Source organism: Astyanax mexicanus, chromosome 19, assembly GCF_023375975.1.
Source record: "Astyanax mexicanus isolate ESR-SI-001 chromosome 19, AstMex3_surface, whole genome shotgun sequence".
Lineage (NCBI taxonomy): Eukaryota > Metazoa > Chordata > Actinopteri > Characiformes > Acestrorhamphidae > Astyanax > Astyanax mexicanus.
Window position 1 is genome coordinate 23,275,250 of NC_064426.1, and position 22,930 is coordinate 23,298,179.

The 22,930-nt window shown below is 39.9% G+C and overlaps 1 protein-coding gene across 11 annotated transcripts in view; it reads right to left on the reverse strand.

Annotated features, from left to right (window-relative positions):
- Positions 1-9,175: 9,175 nt before the first annotated feature.
- Positions 9,176-22,930, reverse strand: part of si:ch211-278a6.1 (SRC kinase signaling inhibitor 1) — a 271,162-nt gene continuing 257,407 nt past the window's right edge. For 10 of the 11 annotated variants that reach the window (XM_049467593.1, XM_049467595.1, XM_049467590.1 and 7 more), the window contains one exon: positions 9,176-9,521. In XM_049467593.1, the coding sequence (XP_049323550.1) occupies positions 9,516-9,521 (6 nt within the window). In that variant the 3' untranslated portion in view covers positions 9,176-9,515. The remainder of the gene's footprint in view (positions 9,522-22,930) is intronic. The other variant, XM_049467591.1, reaches the window with a different exon arrangement.

Here is a 22,930-nt window from a genome sequence, read left to right on the forward strand (position 1 = left end):
CACACACACACATGCACATACACAAAAGCAACGCACACACACAAATACACAAAGCTCTCATATCCCCACTTCATATCTCATCTGCAGGCGTCTCTGGTGATTTGGTTGTTGAAGTGCACCCAGAGCCATTAAAGCAGATAGATCTGTAAAAGCACCCTACTAGTCTAATAATGTCGCTTAAGCCCTCAACTCACTCTGCAATATCAAACTCGAGACCCAACATCAACAGCTCTCATGGAAATAGGGTCTGGTAGGACTTTCTAAATCTAAGATAAATCTGGAACAGCTTCATCTTTTTCTGTTTCTAATCTTAAAAACAAAATTAAATGGAAGTGATGCTTCAAAGTTAGTGATTGAACTGCACTGATATTGGAATATGTGCTGATTCTAGTAATAGTTTTAATTATTCAATAAAGTGCTTCTCCCAGATTGGTGAAACTGATGAGGTTTGTAAAGCTGGTTCATGAGCTTAGCTCTTGACCAGCACATAGACTGTTTTCATTTGAGTTTGATGGACAGCATGGTTCCATTCCTTTAATTTTTACATAACTGAAATAATAAATATAAATTGTCCGCCATGTTGTTAAATGTACAACCAGTAACAAGGGGTATTAAACAAAAAGGAGACAATGCAGATTCTGAAGATGATAATCTCCTCCAGCCAAGGGTGTCAATCAATCTGCCTGATGATAATATAGTAAAATAATGTTCTAGCTTCTTATTTCTGCAGAAAAATGTCTGAGGCCACCCTTAGGTCTCCATCATAGGGTTCAAACTGGTCCCTGGCTCTAACTGCTTCTGATTTTCACGTCAGTGTCTGCATTTGCATCATGAGGAGGTTACAGGGCTAACAGATTTTAGCTGTCAGATGTGTGGGTGGTTGCTATTGAAATGTTTTCCAATTTCACTTGGTGGAACTGCTTGACTTAGACACTGAAAATTAAAAGACAAAAAATAAGATGGAAAATGGCTACAAATCATACTGCAAACTGACAGAACAGGGTTCTTGTACAATTGTAAAAGTCAAATTTAATGCTTTTTTAAAGACCTTTTAAGACCTCAATAAATAGAATTAAAGACCCAAAAATGAAGCCATAATTGTTCTCTCCCCGCTAACTTTCTGCTGATGTTAGCATGTTAGCTAACTCACTGCTAATGCTAGAAAACTCTCCACTAACTTTAGTTTTATCCCATTCCCTGGTAAATTTAGCAAGCTTGTTTAAGATAGCTAAAGTTAGAATATTAGCTAGCTTGCCGTTAAAGTTAACATGTTAGCTAACTTGCCACTAATTTTAACTAGTTCTCTACTAACTTAGTTCTATCCCTGGTAACATTAGCAAGCTTGTTTAAGCGAGCTAAAGTTAATATGTTAGCTAGCTCTCTGCTAACCTTAGTTCTCTCCCCAGATTAGATGTTTACGACAGGCCACTGTGTTTTTACACCGGCATTAAACATACCATCTGAAAATGTAATATCCACAGCAAATGTACAGTAATTTTAAGACAATTTATGACCTTAATTAAACAGATTGTAATTTAAGACATTTTAAGACTTTTTAAGGACCCGGGGAATGCTGCAGAAGATACACTTGGCCTGGGGTTGTTTCAACTTTTAGAGATGTTGCCATTATCAGTGTTTTTTACAATGACTGGTGTAGCTACTCTACAATTATGATGACCATACTAAACAAACCAATCCACCTGTTTCACTGAGCTTATTGGCAAGGTGGATGGAGAATGCCTAGCATGATCATGCTTGGTCAAGTTGGCTATAGTTGGTTGTCAGACCAGTTTATCAATCAAACTTAAATGAAAACACAATATATGACAAATGATTAAACACAATGCTGATTGAGAGCTAAGATGGTTTACCAGCTGGTATATCATGTCATGTCATGTCTTGGGCATGTTTTTGCCTGGATGACCAGCTTTTTTAAAACACCTTGACATCAAAGACCAACTTAAGACCATTTAAAGACCAGCTACCGGGTCTCTGGTTCGATTCCTGATCATGCATCTTGCCATTAGCTGCCGGAGCCCTGAGAGAGCACAATTGGCCTTGCTCTCTGTGGGTGTGTAGATGGGGCTCTTTCCCCTCATCACTCCTAGGGTGATGTCAAACAGCACATGGCATCTGTAAGCTCATGTATCGGAACCGAGTCACTGCACTTTCCTGTGCGCTGTGATGCTGCATCAGCAGCAGTGCTAGTGTTCACCCTCCTGGTGTTGTGACATCACCTGTGATGGGGGATATACAGCAGAGTAGCAGCTGAATGGGTGAGAGAATTGGTCTAGCTAAACTGGAAGAAAATGGGAGAAAAAAAAAACAGTTACGATCAAAAGTTGGTCTTAAGATGGATTTTTGTCATAAGGATAGCCAAATTAAACAATTGTCATTGAGCACAGAAACCTAAAGATTTACAATCAAAAGGAATTGGATTGTTCTAAGGTCAGATATCTTACAACCAGTAAAGAGCATAAGACTTCTGCACAGCTGAGGTAATGCTAAAGCTACAGCTAAAGCTAGAGCTAGAGGAGACAGATTTGTTGCCTGTAATTAAGCTGATTCCCCTGCGGGACCAGCAAAGCTGGAGATCCAGCACTTCTAGCCTCGAATATCCACCCGAATCAGCTGTAAGACACCAAGCATGAGCACTAATCTCTCCTCCGGCAGCCTGCCGCTAACACCGGCCCCACACTCACGCCATTGTTTTCATCCCTGCGCCAAGACGAATCCGATTCAAATGCTCATCCTGTCAAACAGATGAACAAAAAAAAAACGACCCAACCCTCATTCTCTTAAATCTCTCCCGGTAGTTGTGCTCTCTCTCTTTCTCTCTCTCTCCCTCTCTCTAGGCTAGGAGCTCTCTGACAGGAAATCTGCAGGCCACGTTGATGACACATTTGCTGAGTAAGATTTAGCCTCATAGCTAAAGGAAAGCCAAGCAGCTTATAATAAGTGTGTGTATGTTTACGTCTGGGATTCTGTTTGTTTGGGTGAGTGAGTGAGTGAGTCATAAGGTTAGAAGAGCAGACAGAAAAATGGCTGAGGCCAACCGAGGTCTCTGTCACAGGGTTCAGACTGGTCCCTGGCGCTAACTGCTAACTGACTTTTGACTTCAGTGTCTGCGTCCAAATTCTGAGGAGGTAACAGGGCTAACAGATGTCAGCTGCCAGATCTGTGGTTGGTTGCTAGCGAAATGTTTCCAGTTCCAATTCCAGACGTGGAGCCAGTTTTGTTTCGAAAAGTTGGTCACTAAGGTTTCAATCCAGACAACCAGGGTGTGGCGCACCTGTTTTTACCGCTGCTAAGATAGAAACAAACTAGATATTTACCTGAACAGACCTAAGCATTGTAGCTATATTCCGAAACTCTGACGCTATTTTAACAGCACGAGCCCAAGGTGTGAAAATAGACTGTTGATGTGGCGTAAGATAGTAACAAACATGACGTGATACGCCTTGCGCAGAGTGTACGATAGAGCAATTGGTTTTAACTCTTGGTCTTGACTGAGACTCGGCTGTACAGGTCTTGACTACAACACTAGATGATACAGCAACTGATAGAGACCCTTAAGATTGAGTAGGATTCCCCAATAAGGAAATGGTCAAACGTTTTGGGATTTCTGGTTTAATATCAGGGGAAATAAAAAAGAGTGTATCCTGCTTTTTTTTGGAGTATCTGTTGATAGAGACTAGGGAAGGGCTTCTATTACATTTAAGAGCATTGCTATGAGGATTCATAATAGTAGAGTGTTAGTGAGGTCAGAACTCCACAACTCAATCGTGGATGGCGCACCATCATTTCAAATCATTCCACAGTTCCTAACTATAACTAAACATTTGCAGCCTTTTATTTTCTTTCTAGTGAATTGCACCAGATTACAATTTCATTGCACTTTTCGTACACAATGTTCTGCTGCTAAAGACCACATTTTTGCTGACTTCATTGCTTGCCCCTCTGAGGGGACATCTTAAAACTCGACTCGAGCTGATACAGCAACTGAATGACTCTTAAAATTGGGTGGGTAATTCCCAAGCTAAGATGTAGAGGAATGTAAAATTTAAAAAACAAGCTTTAAAACAGAGGTCAGGACTGGAGTTGGCAACCACTGTTCAGACAACCTAGTAAGAAAGTGCTTGAACATGAGGTCCACTTCTGACCAGCTTAGAATTACAGGCTTTGAGTTAAATGTGTACATTGATGATGTACTAATATTAGGGAGTTCCAAACAGAAACTCATCCATCTGCTTTTCTACATGTTGACGAACCCGAAAGCTTCTCCCTGTGGCAGTCTCAAAGGGCAAAACCAAAGTATTTTGTGCCAGTCTTGTGCTCATTATCGTGTACAATCACTGAAACAATTTCCGCAGCTAAGACGATCCTGTGTGATGTGTTGCTTTTCCCATCTGTATCCCTACAGACTCTGCAGCTTGTGCTTTTGTAAAGCGATCACATCACTGGAACGGCCTTTAGACAAACAGCTCTCTTAAGGCATTTTAGCTGGGCCAAAACCATCCATCTCCAAGCCTCTTGCTCTGTCTGACTGGACCACGTCCGAGAAACCGGCAAAGCCGCCAGCATCCGCCTCCTTCCCACAATCCATCTGTCACCACGGCTGCCTTGTGCCAAGTAACGAAATATGGAAATATGACAAAACTAGCCGTATAAAAAAAGCCATTCCTTGTGCCTGTGTGCCTGTTCTAAATGAGGATGGGGTAACACTTTCTATGAATGTCACGTCTATAAGACTCTATGAATGCATTTATAACACATTCATAAGCCAATATAAGCAAGCATGGCTTTCTAAAATAAAAAAATGCTTTGCACATTGTAGCTGTTTACTATGTAATAAAATGGTGATCCTAATTATCATGACTATACATAAGCTGTGTTAATTATGTTATACAGCAATACCAAGAATGTCAGGTTGTCCCAGCTTGTGTAATGCATTATGATGTGTAACAGGGGTTGGCAATAAGCACGTAGGCGTGACTTTAGTTTCTACCCGCTCTTGGGCTCCCTATCTCCTTGTAAGGGCGGCCGTGTCCCAATTGATTAGCAGGGGCAGCAATAGTGTGTTGGACCCAGACCGCTTTTTTTTGTCTTTTGATTTTTTCTTGGGTTTACCTGCTTTGAATTTAACTGTTCTGCAATTGGGTTCAACAACCCTCTGGGCATATAGCCACTCCATCAGCTGACCCCTGATATATAACATACTATTAACAGTTATGAGGTGTTTGTTAACATTTAATATTTACAGCTATGTTTATAATGACTTACGATTCCATTATAATGTGTTATGAATGTGTTGATAGAGTCTTATAGACATGACATTCACAGAAAGTGTTACCAAAGATGGAATGTGTTGGAATAGGGCAGTGTTCAAACAAGAGGGACTATACACTACATAGAAAACATGACCATACTCTGTATTCCATTTACATCAATGTGATTGAAAAATGTCACTCGGATGATAGCACCAGTTTCGATTGGTTCCCTTCAGTGTTACCCAGAAAGAACTCAGATTGCAGAACTCAAAACGCTGATTATACAGTTTTCTGTTTTTGCTGTTTTGTGTATATTTTTTTCACATTCTTTCATTTTCAATATTTATATGATTGATAAAAATCTGAACACACACGGACTACTACTGTACTGACTTTTTCGATTATTATTGCAGACTCTACTCGGAATTATACAGTTTCACAGTCTAGCTATTATTACACTTGAGAAAATGAGACAATCTACTGCACTCCACGAGGTCTCCAACACGTGAGATCTGGCAAACAAACTGGGTTGGGTACAGAGTCATTCTCCTGGGCAGCGGTACGCTGGCCTGATGGTGCTGTGGAGCTCCAGGCTGGAGCCTCCAGGGGTTTGGTGTCCATGCCCATCTGTGGGCTACTTGCTCGATGGAACTGGCAGTACGGCTGGGTGGCTGGGTTTCAGGAGGATCCAGATGGTAGGACAGTGGACAGGGCCAATGAATAGGAAGAGGTTGTAGCATATTCTTAATACAGTATAAAGGTTCCAAAAAGGGTTCTTTGGAGTAACGCCATAAGAGGACCTTTTTCAAGAGCCTTTTAATGGATGGTTCTTTTAGGGAACTCAATTGTAGTGCTTGTTTGGAATGATGCCATAGAGGAACCCTGTTTGATGCCTTTAAAAAACTTTTAAATCAGTGTTTTTTTAGAGAACCTCAAGAACATTTCAGTGCTATAGAAGATCTACATTTGAGTCCCTCAAGAACCTTCCAGTGGAGGATTATTTTTAAGAAAATCATTTGAATGTACTTGTTTGGAGGGACGAGGACCAATTAAGAGTTCTGTAAATACACCATTCCAACTGGACAGGGTTCTTTAGACTGATGACAGAAGAACCCTCTTTGAGTCCTTCACGAACCTTGAACTTGGTACTTCACCAGAAAAGAACCCTTTTTAATTCCTTTAAGAACCATTCAGTGGCTAGTTCTTTTAAGAAACTCTACTAAAACTAATTGCATTGCATCATAGAAGAAACACTTTTGATTCAAAACCCTTTGAATACACCATTGGAAAGTAACTCTAAAGGGTCTTTTAAGTGATGTGCCTAGAGAACTTTTGATTCACCCAAGAACTTCTTCCTTTAACGTTCTGGAGTGACACCAAAGAAAAAACACTTTTGGATCCATCATAAGTGTTTGTCCCACTTTTTGTTCCTATCTCAGTGTTGAAACTGGTTCTTTAAGGTTATTTCTCCAAAGATCAAGTTTTGGTACCTTTATTTTATGAGTGCATTTGTGGGCTGAAGTCTCTCTAATGTGGAATGTATAGCAGTCGTGTATGGTGAGGTAACAGCTGACGAAAGACATAGGCGAAGAACTCCACATGGCTGCTCTATCTTTAACCCATTAAACGCCAGATAGCAGTCAGCAGACCCACGTTTCCATTGGTTACTCTTGTGACCCTTTGAGTCATTTTTCACTCATTTGTGTATAGGTCCTGAAGAACAAGCCTTAGAACGTGGACACAGGGAGCGTAACAGGTTAATTATTCCAAAGGTACAGTACCTCCAGTGCTTTTTCCTCAGCCTTGCTGTGGACGTCCCTGGTGTTGAGGCTAAATCTTTTTAGCAGCTGCACTTTCAGACTTTCCAGCATCGTTTCTCTGCATAAGGCTGTTGGCAAGAAAGCTAAGCAACTCATGGGGGTGTGTCTGTGTTTTCAGTGTGTTGGTGAGGCATAAGGGTTAAGAGCAGTAAAAATAAAGAAAAAGAAAAAAACAAATAAAACTTCCCTTCATTCTTTGGAGGTGCTCCTTCATTCAGTGTTAGCATTCAATGCAGAATTAGCCGCAGCTTTGCTAACCTCTTTCTCGTCCTTGCTGACCTCCTTGTCTTGCGTCAGGCTGCGATTGGCCAGGGGCTTCAGGGCCAGCGATGGGAGGTTTAGAGCAGATAGAGGAGAAGAAGTAGAAGAGGGAGATGACGGAGAGGTGGGGGATGTAGGCGACTTGCCGTTGGACACTGGGAGGGGCAGCGTAGCAGAGGTGTTAGCTCGCTGCTCACGGAGGAGCCGGTGGTGTCTGAAGGTGGAGGACAGCAGTAGAGCCTCAGCTGACAGGCTGGTGGTGGCTGACAGGCTGGCCAGCAGGGCTTTGGCCTGGCTGGAGGAGGACAGAACCCCCTCCTGGGGGTACTTCCGGAGGCCCGAGGGCAGCCGGCCTGAGAAGCTAGCGGCCCGGGTGCTGTAGAGGGAGTGCTCGGTGGCAGGTGATTCCCCTAGAGCCTATGGTCATCAGGGAGTGGAGGAGTGGAGAAAAGGAGAGTGAAGAGAAAGAAAGAAGGAAGTGAGGAGAGTGGACTGGACTATTACTGAGGGCCTGGCTAAGGTTTGGTTGGACATATCTGGGTTTATCTTTCATGATTTGATTGAGTTTTTGAATAACAACACCTTTGTGTCACATTCACACAATGAAAAAGGTAATGCTCTGAATTTACTTAATTGAATTACTGTATTTGTAAAGGGAAAAAAAATTGTGTTTTCAAAAAATATGGTGTGAATAAACAAACTGAAGTATAATTTCTGCAAGTCTGACCCTGTTTTCTGGTCACTTCATTTAAATAGTATCTGGATTGTATCCTGCTGAAGTTTTAACCACATATGCATCTACACTTGGTAGGTAAATGCGTCTGAATTAGATGGCAATGTGAAATGGAATATTTATTAGCATCTTTCTGTTCTGTGCTAAATATGGTTGTTGCCTTGAAATTTGCTGATAACAATTATTATTTAGACTGAATAACCAAAAAAAAGTGTAGGGAGGATCTACAGGGGTTGGACAATGAAACTGGAACACCTGTCATTTTAGTGTGGGAGGTTTCATGACTAAATTGGAGCAGCCTGGTGGCCAAACTTCATTAATTGCACATTGCACCAGTAAGAGCAGAGTGTGAAGGTTCAATTAGCAGGGTAAGAGCACCGTTTTGCTTAAAATATTGCAATGCACACAACATTATGGGTGGCATACCAGAGTTCAAAAGAGGACAAATTGTTGGTGCACGTCTTGCTGGCGTATCTGTGACCAAAACAGCAACTCTTTGTGATGTATCAAGAGCTGCGGTATCCAGGGTAATGTCAGCATACCACCAAGATAGATGAAGCACATCCAACAGGATTAACTGTGGATGCAAAAGGAAGCTGTCTGAAAGGGATGTTCGGGTGCTAACACGGATTGTATCCAAAAAACACGGCTGCCCAAATCACGGCAGAATTCAATGTGCATCTCAACTCTCCTGTTTCCACGAGAACTGTCCTTCGGCTCAATAAATTATTGTGGTGTTTCAGTTTCATTGTCCAACCCCTGTATATAGGGCCCTATTTTAGGGATATATAGGCAAGCCATCAACCGTGCACCGTGAACCTTGATTTAAGGCCAGCATCCGGGTGTCTTTGCTATCGTAATGACAGGAAAAGTATGCCTTGTGCGGCTCAAAACGTGCAACAGGCATGTACTATTTTTCTCAAATAATCATGGGTGTGTTGGGTGTTTTGGGCATAATGCAAGACGGAGTGCCATCCTACCCACCCAGAGGGGAATGGGAATGTTCACCATAGTTCACGATAGTTAGAAATTAATTTATAATAGCAACTTAATGCGTAAAATCAAAGCATTATCTTTTTCAATATATTGTAATTCACCCACAACCTAATGGGCAGAGGCTACAACAGGACAGAGTGAGGAGAGTGGACAGTTCTTATGTTATCACAGGCCTGGCTTGTGATGTTGTTCTTCCACAGACAATCAACCACACACACTTTTACAGATATGGACAACTGGTGGGCCTGCTGGTGGTGGAGGGGGTACAGAGGGGGTCAGTGTTGAGGGGTTGGGTTGTAGACAAGGCCTGATATGGTTGGCTTCAGTGAGAGACGACTCTGAAGTCGAGGTGAAGAAGTGCAGATGAGAAAGGAGAGAAAGAAAGAGAGTTGGTCGTGCGAGCCTGGGTCAGATCAGGTGATGCGGTCGCTCTTCTCACTGCTGCGAGGGTCACGGGGGTCAGGGGTGTCGGGTTGCCATGAAGAACCATTGGGGACACAGAGGTGGGAGCATCGTCATCATCGTTGAGACGATGGCAGGTCACGGTGAGGATGAGGAGGATGGGAGAGGGAGGGGAAGAAGGAGGAGGAGGAAAGATGAGGACAGAAGACAGAAGACAGACACTGGTTAGTATCAGCCATGCATGATGGCAGTCACATGGTACAGAACACAGGACATCAATTTCATAGCATAAAGAAAACATCCGCTTGATTTAAGGGTGTTTCTTTATGCTGACATTGTAACACTGGCAATGCAGGAGGTACATATAGTAACTGGCTAACTTTTAAATTTACACATACAATATATGGACAAAAGTATTGGGACACCTGCTCATTCTTTTGTTGGATTAACCGTCTCTACTGTCCACAAATAGACAATTCATTAATTTGATTGATTGTCCCACCCATTCAGCTGTTAGTCAGCTGTATATCCCCAATCCCTAGTGATGCCACAGCACAAGCAGAGTAAACACTAGCACATGCTTCCTCCGGTACATGGGAAGTCTGACTCCGCCTCTTTACGAACTGCTGCTGATGTAGCATTGCCGAGTAGCATCACAGCGCACTCGGAGGAAAGCGCAGCAACTCGGTTCTGATACAACAGCTCACAGACGCCTTGTGCTGTTCGACATCACCCTTTGGAGTGATGAGGGAAGAGAGCGCCATCTACCCACCCAAAGAGAGCAAGGCCAATTGTGCTCTCTCAGCGCTACAGCAGCTGACGGCAAGCTGGATGACCAGGATTCGAACCAGCGATCAGAGCCCATGTTGTCACCAGCCCCACCCCCACCTCACGTCCGGGCCGATCAAGAGCTAAGTCAGCGACGAAAACAGCAAAACCACAGCAATGAGTGCAACCTGTGTACATTATCCACTGATCTAAAGCATTGCTTCTCTTGACTCCACCTTCTTCTCTCTTGTCTCAATTTTACCTCCACCTCATAATTAATGCTTCCATTTGTGTTTAGTTTGTTGCATCAAAAAGAGAAGAATAGAGCCTAAAAAAACTTCAGTTCTTGCTCTGACAGATGCTAAATGTAGACGTTGAAGTTCTAGAATGCTACTTTTTTGTTTGTTAATTTGTTTATGCATTATGTCTGTAAACATACAGCTCTGGGAAAAAATAAGAGACCACTCAAAAATGATGAGTTTCTTTGATTTTATCAAATTGAACACATCTGGATCATAATCTAGGCCATCAAACCAAGCTGAACTGCTTGAATTTTTGCACCAGGAGTGGCATAACGTTATCCAAAATCAGTGTGTAAGACTGGTGGAGGACAACATGCCAAAATGAAAATAAAAAACAGGGTTATTCCACTAAATATTGATTTCTGAACTCTTAAAACTTATAAGAATAAGAATTTGTTTTCTTTGCACTTTTTGAGGTCTGAAAGCTCTGCATATTTTTCGTTGTTGTTTCTTCTATTTCTTATTTTCTGCAAATAAATGCTCTAAACGACAAAATTTTTATTTGGAATTTAAGATTAATGTTGTCTGTAGAACACAAATGTTCATTTTACTCACCAAACATATACCTATAAATAGCAAAATCACAGAAACTGGTTCAGAAATTAAAGTGGTCTCTCACTGTTTTCCAGAGCTGTATATATAATGTAGTTATATATAATCAATATCACAGGGAAAAAAACAAACAAACAAAAAAAACATAGTTTCCTAAAACACAAATATTTTATTATTTTTTTTTCCAAAGGCTGAATACTGAAGAAGTATTTAAAAAAGGGCTTCTACTTCCCAGTCTCTAAAGTTTTCTTTTTTGCTATGCGTTCCTTCATTATCCCATATAAGGTGAATGGGAAATCCCATATTTAAATATTTATTGAGTGATTTGCATGGGCGGTAAGGAGGAAGAACACAAGGTTGATTGACCTGTGCACATTTTTTTAAAGCAGATTGTGATTTTTAAAGAGGAAACAGTGTTTTTTTGTGTGTGCGTACGCACGGTTTTTAAACCTGAATCTACACAAAGTTTCATAAACGAGGCCGCAGGAGTTGCAAATTTTCACCATATCGCTCTAATTTATTTTTTTACGTATGGATTTAATAATTTATTATTCCTGTTAATCTTTATCTTGCTTCAGAACAGCACTGCAGTCCGACACTTCCTCCTGGGTGCAGCTATCTTTGCAGCCGTTTATTTTAAGATGAGCGCACTCTATACATAAAACGAGGAAGATGTCTGATTAGCATGTGAATGAACACACTCCACATTTGGGTGTAATTGGCAGAGTTCCTCCACATACAGCAACTAAAGATCACAGCCTTTCCCCTCGAGTAACCCGCGCGCCGCAGCAGCACACCTGCTGATTTACTGTGAACCGCTTTGATCCACAAGTGCTCCAGATGGTGCAGCGCTAAAGCATGTAAGTCTAAAGTGTAGGACCAGAGAGAGAAAGCCAGTCAGGAAAATGAGAGACAGAGAAACGAAAAAAGGACAGATGGGAAGAAATTGAGCCTCAGATCAAAAGAAAGAGAGAAATTCACAGATAGAGATGTGAGTGTCTGTGGCGTCTCTGAAGCCCCTGCAGAGATATTTCTTTGATAGGCAGGATCACTAGTGCAGCAGTGGATTATTTAACATTGTGTTATTTATTTAACACAGATAAAACTGCAGCTCAGACTAAACACTTTCATCTTCCAGTTTTATCTTCTCTGCTTCCCTGCAGCCAAAAACATAATAAAAAAAAAGATTTTCAAGAATTTACAAGCAGTTCATATAAATAAACTATTAATACATTTTAAAGAAACAAAATATGAAGATACACTAAATTAATGTATTAACTGGAAGACACGCATAGAACTGGATGAGATAGGATACGCGTTATTACAGGGGAAAAAAGAGAAAACAGGGAGGAAACAAAGGAAGGACAAAATTGACAAGAAGGATTATGGAAATATGTGAAAATGCAAAAACAACTAAAAAATATATTTTTTTGAGTAGGAGAATGGGAAGCTATAGAAGGTGAAAAATAAAAAGCTAGAAAAAGGAAAGATAGAGAAAAAAAGAGAGGACAGGAAAGAATGGAGGGAAAGACAGAGGAGAGAGGGAGATACAACAGAGATGGAGAGAGAGAGAGGACAAAGGAAAGTAAAAAAAGATGGACAGAAATAGAAAACCTGGAAAAAAGAAAGCAATGTGGAGAAGAAAAAACATAAAGAGAGGAAGATAAAAATTTAAAAATAGGTAGAGTTTGGAAAAAAAATGGAAGAGACAAATATTGTAAAGCTACAGATTGGCAGGAAGTGAAGAAAAGGAAGAGAGGTAGATCAGAATGGAGAAAAAGGAAAAGATATGAAGAAAATGATAGGAAGAGATGGAAAGAAATAGAAGATATTGATGGGAAAGAGATAAAAAGAGGAAAAAGACAGAAGGTAATAGAGGCAAAAAGTTTAGAGAGGTTTAGTGAGTTCCTATAAAAGAGAGAGAAAGATGAGGAAAGATAACGAGAGAGAGAGAGAGAGAGAGAGAGAGAGAGAGAGAGAGAGAGAGGGTGTGTTGTTCTCTGGCCTGAGGAGGCTGGTAGAGCTTCAGTCAGGCCATTTATTCCAGTCCGATAGAGCAGAAAAAGAACCGCTCCTCTTTCTTTTTCCCCTCCTCTCTCTCTCTTTCTCTCTCTCTCTCTCTCTCTCTCTCTTTCTCTCTCGTCCACCTAACTCTGCCCATCCCTCTCTCTCTCTTTCCAGCCATCTCCTTTACCAGCACTGCAGGCTTGCTGCTCCACGCTCTATTTAGCCAGTTCTTTCATAAGACCCTGAGAGCAGAGAGTCAGCGAGCGAGGCTGAAGTGCTCAGTGCTGCTGGAAATAATCACCACGTACAGTAAAACCAGAGACACGCGCAGAACTAGTCCTACAGCTAGCAGCAATCTCAGATTCTTTATTTCTTACCTGGGGAAACGGATGATGCACTAATTGCAAGGAACAATGAGCCAGACTTGCCTCCGTTTTTTGTATGTTATTATAATATATATATATTTCTGCACAAATTGGATCTAAGACCTCACCAGATCACCAGATATTTAAACAAGTCCTAAACATAGATAATGAGAACCAAATCACATAATTGAACAAAGATCTATCTAAAGCCCTATCCGGACGAGAGTAGTTTCTCAGGGGGACATTTACTCAGTGATAAAACTCTTGTATCCGGACTGCAATTGAAAAAAACAGGAGGACCAGTGAGTTTTAAGGCTTTCTTGGTCACATGACATCGCGTTCAGTAGCTCCTCCATTTCCACTCGCTCTTGTGTTTACGTGGATCTCTTTGAAAATGCACGCCCAAAGTGTAATTACGGTGTGTGGCAGTGCACAAATAGCTATTTTATTAAACCAGAGGTGACGAAACTCAGATATGTGGATTCGAATAGGACTAACTTAACCTTACCACCACAGCGAAAGTTTAGCGAAAAACAGTAGTTAATTCAGTCTGTAATTTTCTTAGAGGATATCTTATATTCATGGTCATTCTGGACAGGAATAAAATCACAGAGGACCCCCCCCCCCCATAAAAGAGAAAATTACCACAGGACCCCATGAGAAATGAACCGTCTAGAAAGGGTTTAAGCTAGCTCTTCACAACACGTTTATGTATGCAAGTGCATTATATTAAAAAAAATCAAGTATATGTCTGAAGAGCTCAGAAGAAACAATGTTGAAGCTTATCAAGCTGGAAAAGGTTACAAAACCATCTGTAAAGTCTTTACAACAGCAATCCACAATCAGACAGACTGCGTTTAAGTAAAGAAATGTAAGACAGATCAGACAGCTTCCCTATTCAGGAACCCCAGTTGCACTGAGCTACAAGGATGTAATGTAAGCTAACAATTTTCTGCCAAAAACTTTAGACAAAAAAAATGTAATCTTCTGAAATATAGTAGAACACTAAAAATGGGAACTCTTTCACCAGTCATGTGCTCTTTTTTTGCACATGGCCTTGTTTTATTACTGTTCTGTCTCTGCCCTAGCCATCAGTGTTGTCACCTTGTGTCTTATTTTTAACCACGCCCCCTTGTTACTGGTCCCAGGTGTTTCTCACCCTTCTTGTGTATTTAAGCTCATTTGTTTCAGTATTTTGTGTGCCTTAAGCCCTATCCAGCCCTGTTTTCTCTTTTATGGGGGGTCTTCTGTGATTTTATTCCTGTGCGGAACGACCATGTATGTGTTTTTCTCAGACGTCTTGGTCCTTCTGTAATTTTAGTCCTGTCTGGACGCGCATCTCTGAGTTTCATCACCTTACATTTAATAAAATAGCTAATTGTCCACTGTCACACACCGTATTTACACTTTGGGGGTGCGTTTCCACAGAGATCCACGTAAACACAGCAGCGAGTGGAAATGGAGGAGCTACTGAACGCGATGTCGTGCGACAGAGAAAGACAAAATACTTTCAAAATAGTTGTTCTCCTGTTTTTTCAATTGCAGTCTGGATGCAAGAGTTTGAAAGTTTGAAACATTTTTCACAGACGTCCCCCTGAGAAACTAATCCCGTCAGGATAGGGCTATACATGCTGTGGATCATTTTTGTATTCTTTGTGTTTGAATAGTCAGGTTTGTGTGTTTTTTTACTAAGTCTGATCTCAGTTCTTTTGTTTCTTGTTTTCCAGGTATTGTTATATTATCTTTAGTTTTGTCAGGTTAGTTTGCTTAGTCTTGTTTATTTATTTGTTTTTTTGTTTTATTTCCTGTGGGTTTTAGTTTTATTTAATTAAAAGTCAAAACTTGCATTTATGTCCGTCCCTTCATCCTTTCGTCTGTGACACACATCTTACTGCAACCAGCCAGCAGAGGCGCTAGACCAGCAATGGCTTCACAGGTGGTTTATGTTTTTTCTACAATAAAACTGCAGTAAAAAACTACAGAAGAAAATTGAATTAAACGTCCACACATTTGGTGTAAAGTGTAAATCTGATCATTACCTTACTCTACACACAAAACAAGGGTTATAGAAAGGGTCCCGGGGTCAAAAGGTCAGGATGGAGACGCCGTTCAGGGAATACGACACACAGGAAATAAAACGGGGGAATGAGAGACACTGTTACCTTGAGCTGAGAGCCCAGCAGAGAGGAGACCCACGGGGGGCGTGTCTGAGTGTCAGTCAAAACAGTACAAACAACAACAACAACACATAACAGTCAATGCATGGAGACGTGGGAGCTGTCGCTTAGCAACAACAGAGAACCGGACATGGCCTGTAAAGATCAGAGGCACAGCAGAGGGTTCAGGTCACCAGGCAACCGTGCTGAAGAGCCACAGAAACGGGTAATAATAGAATAAGTCAATACAATAAAACTTCTGAACTGTTCTGCTATGGAAACTGGAAGAGGGCAGAAGTAAAGTGTATATTGCATATAAATGAGGTGTCTGGGTTCATATGCAAAGCTAGATCAGAGAATTATTGTGTGGTAGAAGTATAATGGCATGCACATATTAATATTTCATAAGAATCTTAATATCAAATTTTATGGGGGTTCAGAGACAATATGCACTGTGAGTTGAATACATTTAGATGTTTATAGCAGAAATACATTTGTGATAAAATGATTTAAACTTATATTGTTTTAATAAAAAGGCATAATGCCTTAACATGTTTGGCATGTTTACTCTCAGTGCTGGGGTCTCAGGTTCAAGTCCCTGTCTGGATAGAGTGTCACGCTCTCGTCCTGTTCTGTGTCTCTCCCGTCTGTCTCTGTGTTTTTCCTGCCCTCCTGTTTGTTTATTTAACGCATGCACGTGGCCCTGTGTGTTTCAATTTAGCATCTATTATTAATGAGCCGTTAATTCTAGAAAATACAGGAAAAAGGGATCTGACTGTTTTATATTATATTATACTATACTATACTGTTTAATTATAAAATTATTCTACTAATGTGATCCTTAAATTAGACTAGAACTCTAAACCAGATCTGCCTTACAGTGTAAACAAAGGGTATAACATTCCTTTCCAATGATAAATAAGTATTTTACAGATTTCTTTCTCCCATAAGGCGCACCGTATTATAAGGCGAACTATCAATAAAGGTCTATTTTCTGGTCTATTTTTATACATTAGGGGTATTTTAATCAACAATAGTAAGGAACAGGTCTTGCCACTGGGGGCGTATAAGTAAACAAAAATTGTACTTTCTTAAAAAAAAAAAAAACAAGTGCTGGATGATAATCTATACAGATTTTACAGAGTTTATTTGGGTGAGTAAAGTGCTTATGTTTATTTACATTAAGCTTAGATTTCCAATATTTTAGCTCGGTTAGCAGCAGCAGTTAGCAGCAGTGTTAGTAAATGCTGCCCGACAGCGCTACACTGAGGAACCCTTTAGTGTTTCGGTAACCCATGGCACTATCAGCTAGTGTTTTTCCCACGTAGCTTGATTTAACATATTAAACACACATACTCACCACTGAACGGGCAAAGAGCTGGCACTGCAGTTAACGGCTAATGCTAATACTGCTCCAGCTGTAGTGCTGGAATACTAAACAGAAACTGCACTTAGGCAGAGTGGCTTTAAAGGACTGAAAAATATGGTATGTCCAAATTAGCAACATTACATAGTTAATGTTAAAACATTACATACTACAACTTTTTGTAACTTTCAATGAAAGGCAATGTAAAAAGAATCAGGTCAATAGTGTAGAATTTTATTGGGTCCATTTATCAAGAAATGAGAGTTAAAAAAATTAATTGTATTTACAAAAATCTGCAGTCAGTCATATATGTCAGAAATGACATATAAAGTTTTTAAAAAGTCAGTTTCACATAAAAAAGCTGAACAAACATATTAAGACTCCTGCACATACTGAAAAAGAGTTTACTGTCCAGGGAAGACCTTCTACTAGATTATATCCCTTAAGCCTATAACTGGCATTGGGCATTGTGCCAACAGTTTTGCATTATTTTATCTGTTCCACACAGTCCTATTCTGTTGGTGACGCATTGTTACAGGAGCTAGACAAGCTGTGTGTGAGTAAAAGCTGTAACTTAAAATATCTTTAATGCATTCAGTAGAAGGAGTGTCCACAAACACCTCCTGGTGTGTTTGCAGTGCAGTTTAATGTGCTGAATGCTTCCGGCTTCCAGAATGACACCCATTCAGATTGCACTTGTAGTCAGTTCAGTTCAAATGCTGTTACATGCAGAGCGGAGCCGAGAGGGATGGGAGGAGCCTGAGACGAGTGTGTGTGTGTGTGTGTGTGTGTGTAGGCCTGGAGAAAGGCAGGGATACACCATGGAAAAGTAGTTCACACATGCTGTATATATGTGTGAGAGGGAGACAGAGAGAGAGAGACAGACAGAAAGTAACGAAGATAAAAGACGAGTGAGAGTGATGGAAAGAGATGAAAAGAAAGTGTGAGATGAAAGATAAGTGTGTGCATACTTCATGTACTGTGCATGTTCTGTGTGTGTGTGTGTGTGTGTGTGTGTGCGTATGTGTGTGTGTGTGTGTGTGTGTGAAAGAGTGAGAGAGAGAGAGAGAGAGAGAGAGAGAGAGAGAGAAAGGAGAGAGAGAATTTATATCCATATGTCATCCATATCAAAGAGAATAATTGAGAGGCTAATCTCTGATCAGAGCTAGCTTAGCAGGAGGGCTTGGATCTCCGAGCTGTAATTCCCTGTCATCCCTATTACCATGCCAACCGCACGGAGAATACTCCATACTCACCTGCATTTTTCACCGAAATTCCTTCTTTAATCACGTAACTGGAAATTTCACTTTAAATCCTACAGCCATTCCCACTGGAATTCCCACAGTTTTTCCTGCATTACTTATTGCTGTTATCATTGTCATTCCCACTGTAAATCCCAGTGTAATCCCAGCATCATACCTACTCTTTATACTAATGGAATTCCCAATGTTATTCCTTTTGTAATCATTCACGCTTTATTCATTATTGTCTGTATTACTGCTGTGAGTCCTATTGTCATTTCCACCACCCTACCCCCACCCTACCACTGCTGTAATTACCACAGTCATTTCTACCACAAGTCCAAATGTTATTCCAAGCATCATTCCTGCTGCAACTCCCAATATCATACCTACTCTTTATCCAAATGGAATTCCCAGTGTTATTCCTTCTGTATTGACTATCACTGCTGTAAGTCCTATTGTAATTCCCACATATCTACTCCCACTATGCTGTAATTCCCACAGTCATTTATACCATAAGTCCAAACGTTATTCCAAGCATCATTCCTACTGCAATTCCCGTTAATATTTCCAGCAGTATATCTCACTGTTATCACTGTCATGAAATCCCAATATCATACCTACTCTTTGTCTAAATGGAATTCCAAGCAACATTCCTGCTGCAATTACCATTATTATTTCGTGTATTACATCTTGCTGTTATCACTGTCATTAAATCCCAACATCATACCTGCTCTTTGTCTAAATGGAATTCCCAGTGTCATTTATTCTACATTGTCTGCATCACTGCTGTAAGTCCTACTGTAATTCCCACCATCCCTCCATAATGCTGTAATTCCCACAGTCATTTCTACTATCCAAGTCCAAACTTTATTCCTTGCATAATTCCTGCTGCAATTCCTATTAATATTTCATGCATTACATCTTGCTGTTAACACTGTTATTAAATCCCAATATCATACCTACTCTTTGTCTCTAAATGGAATTCCTAGTGTCATTTATTCTGTATTGTCTGTATCAAGTCCTACTGTAATTCCCACATCTCTACTCCCACTGTGCTGGAATTCCCATTATTATTTCCTACAGTACTTCTTGCTGCTATTATTGCTTACATTCCTATTGTAAATCCTTGTTCCTATTGTAAATCCATTCTTAGTATCATTCCTACTGTGATTTATATTGATCCTGCTGTGATTATTGCTACCATTCCTGCTGTAATTCCTACTGTCATTCCCTCATCACTACTCCCACCATGATGTACTGTAAGTCCAAACATTATTCCTAGCATCATTCCCACTGCAATTCCCACTATTTTTCGGCATTATGTCTTTATTATTACTAACATTGTGAATGCTAGTGGAATTCCCAGTGTTATTCCTAATATCATTCCTTCTGTAATTTATGTTGTTCCTGCTGTAATTATTGCTACCATTCCTGCTGTAATTCCTACTATCATTTCCACATCACTACTCCCACCATGAATTAATTCCAAGTCATTCCTGCCATAAGTCCAAACATTATTCCTAGCATCATTCCCACTGCAATTCCCATTATTATTTTCGATATTACTTCTTTCTGTTATTATTACTAGCATTACTACTGTGAATGCTAGTGGAATTCCCAGTGTTATTTCTAGCATCTTATCTCTAGTATCTTGCTACTGTAATCATCGCTTTCGTTCCTACTTTCATTCCCATATCACTGCTCCCACTATGCTGAAATTCCCAGTCATCCACACTTATTTCTACTATAAGTTCAAACATTATTCCTAGAGTTATTTCTAGTGTAATTTTACATGTAGTTCCTATTGTCATTCCTAATGCAATGGTCTCTGCCATTCCTACAAGAAAATTCCAATGCAATTCTTCAATGATTACTACTGAAATTCCCTTTGTCCTCCTACTGTAAATGTTGCCACTACTGTAATTTCCACTACTTTTCTGCTTTTTTTCTTTGCTGTCATTCCCACTGAAAACATCAATGTAATTCTCTTTGTCATTCCCAGTGTGATGATGATTTTTAGCATTGAATTAGCACCTTTGTCATTCCTGCTGTACATCCTATTCTCATTCCCACTCTTACTCCTTAGACAATCCTGAATGCAGTAATTTCTAGAGTGCAAATGCCATTCATAGCCTCATTCCTACTGTCATCTCTACTGTAGTCCCAACTGTCATTCCCATTGTAATTTCCTCAACCATTCTTTTAGGAATTCTCAGTGGAATTCTCCATATATAACTAATTTCTAACACTGTCCTGTCCTTCCTACTGTATCTTGCTGTTATGTTCTCACAGCTTTTCCTATCGTAATTCCCACTGTAATTCCATCAGCCCTCAACCCACACTGGGACCAGTATATTTTCCCACATATTTCTAGCTTGTTAAATAGGAAAATTAGTTATAAACTGTAAGTCTTGCATTCCAAAAGGCTAGTTTTAAGACTAAATGGATTTCCAAAGAACAATCCCAGTAGTTTTTGGGGATTTCTGGACCCACAGGGCATCTTCCCTAAAGAACTGATTTTATTTTTTCTTCAGAAGGGCTTTTCACAGTTCCAGACTGACGGAGTTTCAGTTGTCACATAAGGGCGCCTCCATCACAGCTAGAAGCTCGTCTCCAGCTTCGCTTCATTTGTGACTGATTGACATGTGAGCACGCCTCCGTCCCCTGGGTCAGAATACTGTAGCACTGAGAGAGCCGGAGCCGCTCTGCAGATAAATGATCTGAGGATGGATTCATTTTATAAATAACTTTTCTTTTTTCCTTTTTCCCCTCAGCTACTGACAGAGCTTAGATTTATTTCATAATTATACCTCAAAGCATTATAGAAATGTATAAGTGTAAGTATGCATATAACACTGTCTGATATGTATTATTAATTAGCCCCAAATGTATAATATATTTAAGTATCAAGTATTAAAACTTATGTCCCACATGTACTATGTAAATTAACATTTATGTAAAATTACCATTTACACTGACACTGCCATGCCAAAAGTCATGGGACCGCAGTGTGCAACTTGATGATCAACTTTTACTTGTGATTGTCCCAGTGTCATTCCTGTTAAACTGAAAAAAAGGATGAGTAAAATTTACTTAAAAAAATCAAATTTCTGTATTTGCTTTTTTTAAGTAAATTTAGTTTCAGATTATTTTAAGTAACTTCAACTCAGTTTCAAGACTTAAATGTTACATAGAGTAAATAAGTGAACTGAACTTCAATCATTTCTTTTAGTAAACTTTACTTCATTTATTTTTGCTGAATTAATCCTTTCTTTTATTAAACTTTACTTAATTTCTGCATACAATATTACTAAATTACAATTACTTATACAATTTATACAATATTATTATGTATAATTTTAGTTAAAACACACATTTAAATATCAACATAATCTCAAAGATTTATTTTGTAAACAGACCAAGTCTCTCAACACATGGATGGCATGTAATACATTATTTGTAGTATACTAAAAAGAATATATTACATGCCATCAATGTGTTGAGAGAGTGTAATATGTGTGTTTTATATTATGTATCATAAATTTGAGTAATTTTGTATAAATTAAATAATTGTAATTAGGTAATTTTGTATGCAGAAATAAAAGTAAAGTTTACTGAAAGAAAGGATTGATTCAGCAAAAATAAATGAAGTAAAGTTTACTAAAATAAAGGATTGACTGAAGTTCAGTTCACTTATTTACTCTATGTAACATTTAAGTCTAGAAACCAAATTGTAGTTACTTAATTTTATCTGAAATTAAATTGACTTAAAAAAAAGCAAATGCGAAACTTTTTTAAAGTAAATTTTATGCATGATTTTTTTCCAGTGTATCATTCCTTATGTAATTTCTATTGTTCCTGCTGTAATCATTCCTGTCATTCCCATATCTCTACTCTGACTATGCTGTAATTCCCAGTCATCTACAGTCATTTTCGCCATGAGTTTAAATGTCATTCCTATAGTTGTTTCGACTGTAATTCTAAACGTACACTAGGTCCTATTATTATTTATAATACAATGTCCTCTGCCATTCCTATAGGAAATTTTAATGTAATTGTACTACTGTAAATGTGTGCAATTCCCTTTATCATTCCTACTGTAATTCCCACTACTTTAATGCATTTCTTCTTGCTGTTTTATTACAGCCATTCCCACATCTCTACTCTGACTATGCTGTAATTCCCAGTTATCCTGTCACGTCCTTGCCCTGTTTCCTGTCTGTTGTCATGTTTCTCTGTTTGTTTATTTGTTATTTGTTCCTGTGTCTCCCATGTGACCCGTGCTCCTCTGTGTTTCTTCCCCAGTAATTTTCCACTTACCTGTGTTCATTTGTAACTCCGCCCCTTAGTCCCAGGTGTTTCCTGTTTCCCGTTTGTGTCCATTATTGGTCGATCCTTTTCCTCCTCCTCCTCCTCGGAGCTAATGGATGCTGCAAACAATCCTTGTCTCGAGTCCAGATTGGCCAACCACTGTGCCCCCTTCGGCACCCCGGCGCAGGAGACCCCGAGGCACCGAAGCCAGAGGAGACCTCGGGGTAGGTGCTCTAACGGGTCCCGCCAGCCGGAGGAAGAACCCTTCACGGGGGAGGATTTTCTTGAGGGGGCGCTACGGGTCTCGTCCCGTGTTAGGCAGTGCCTATGAGTACCCGAGGCAGTGGGACTACGTGGGATGTGCGTCCATTAACTCC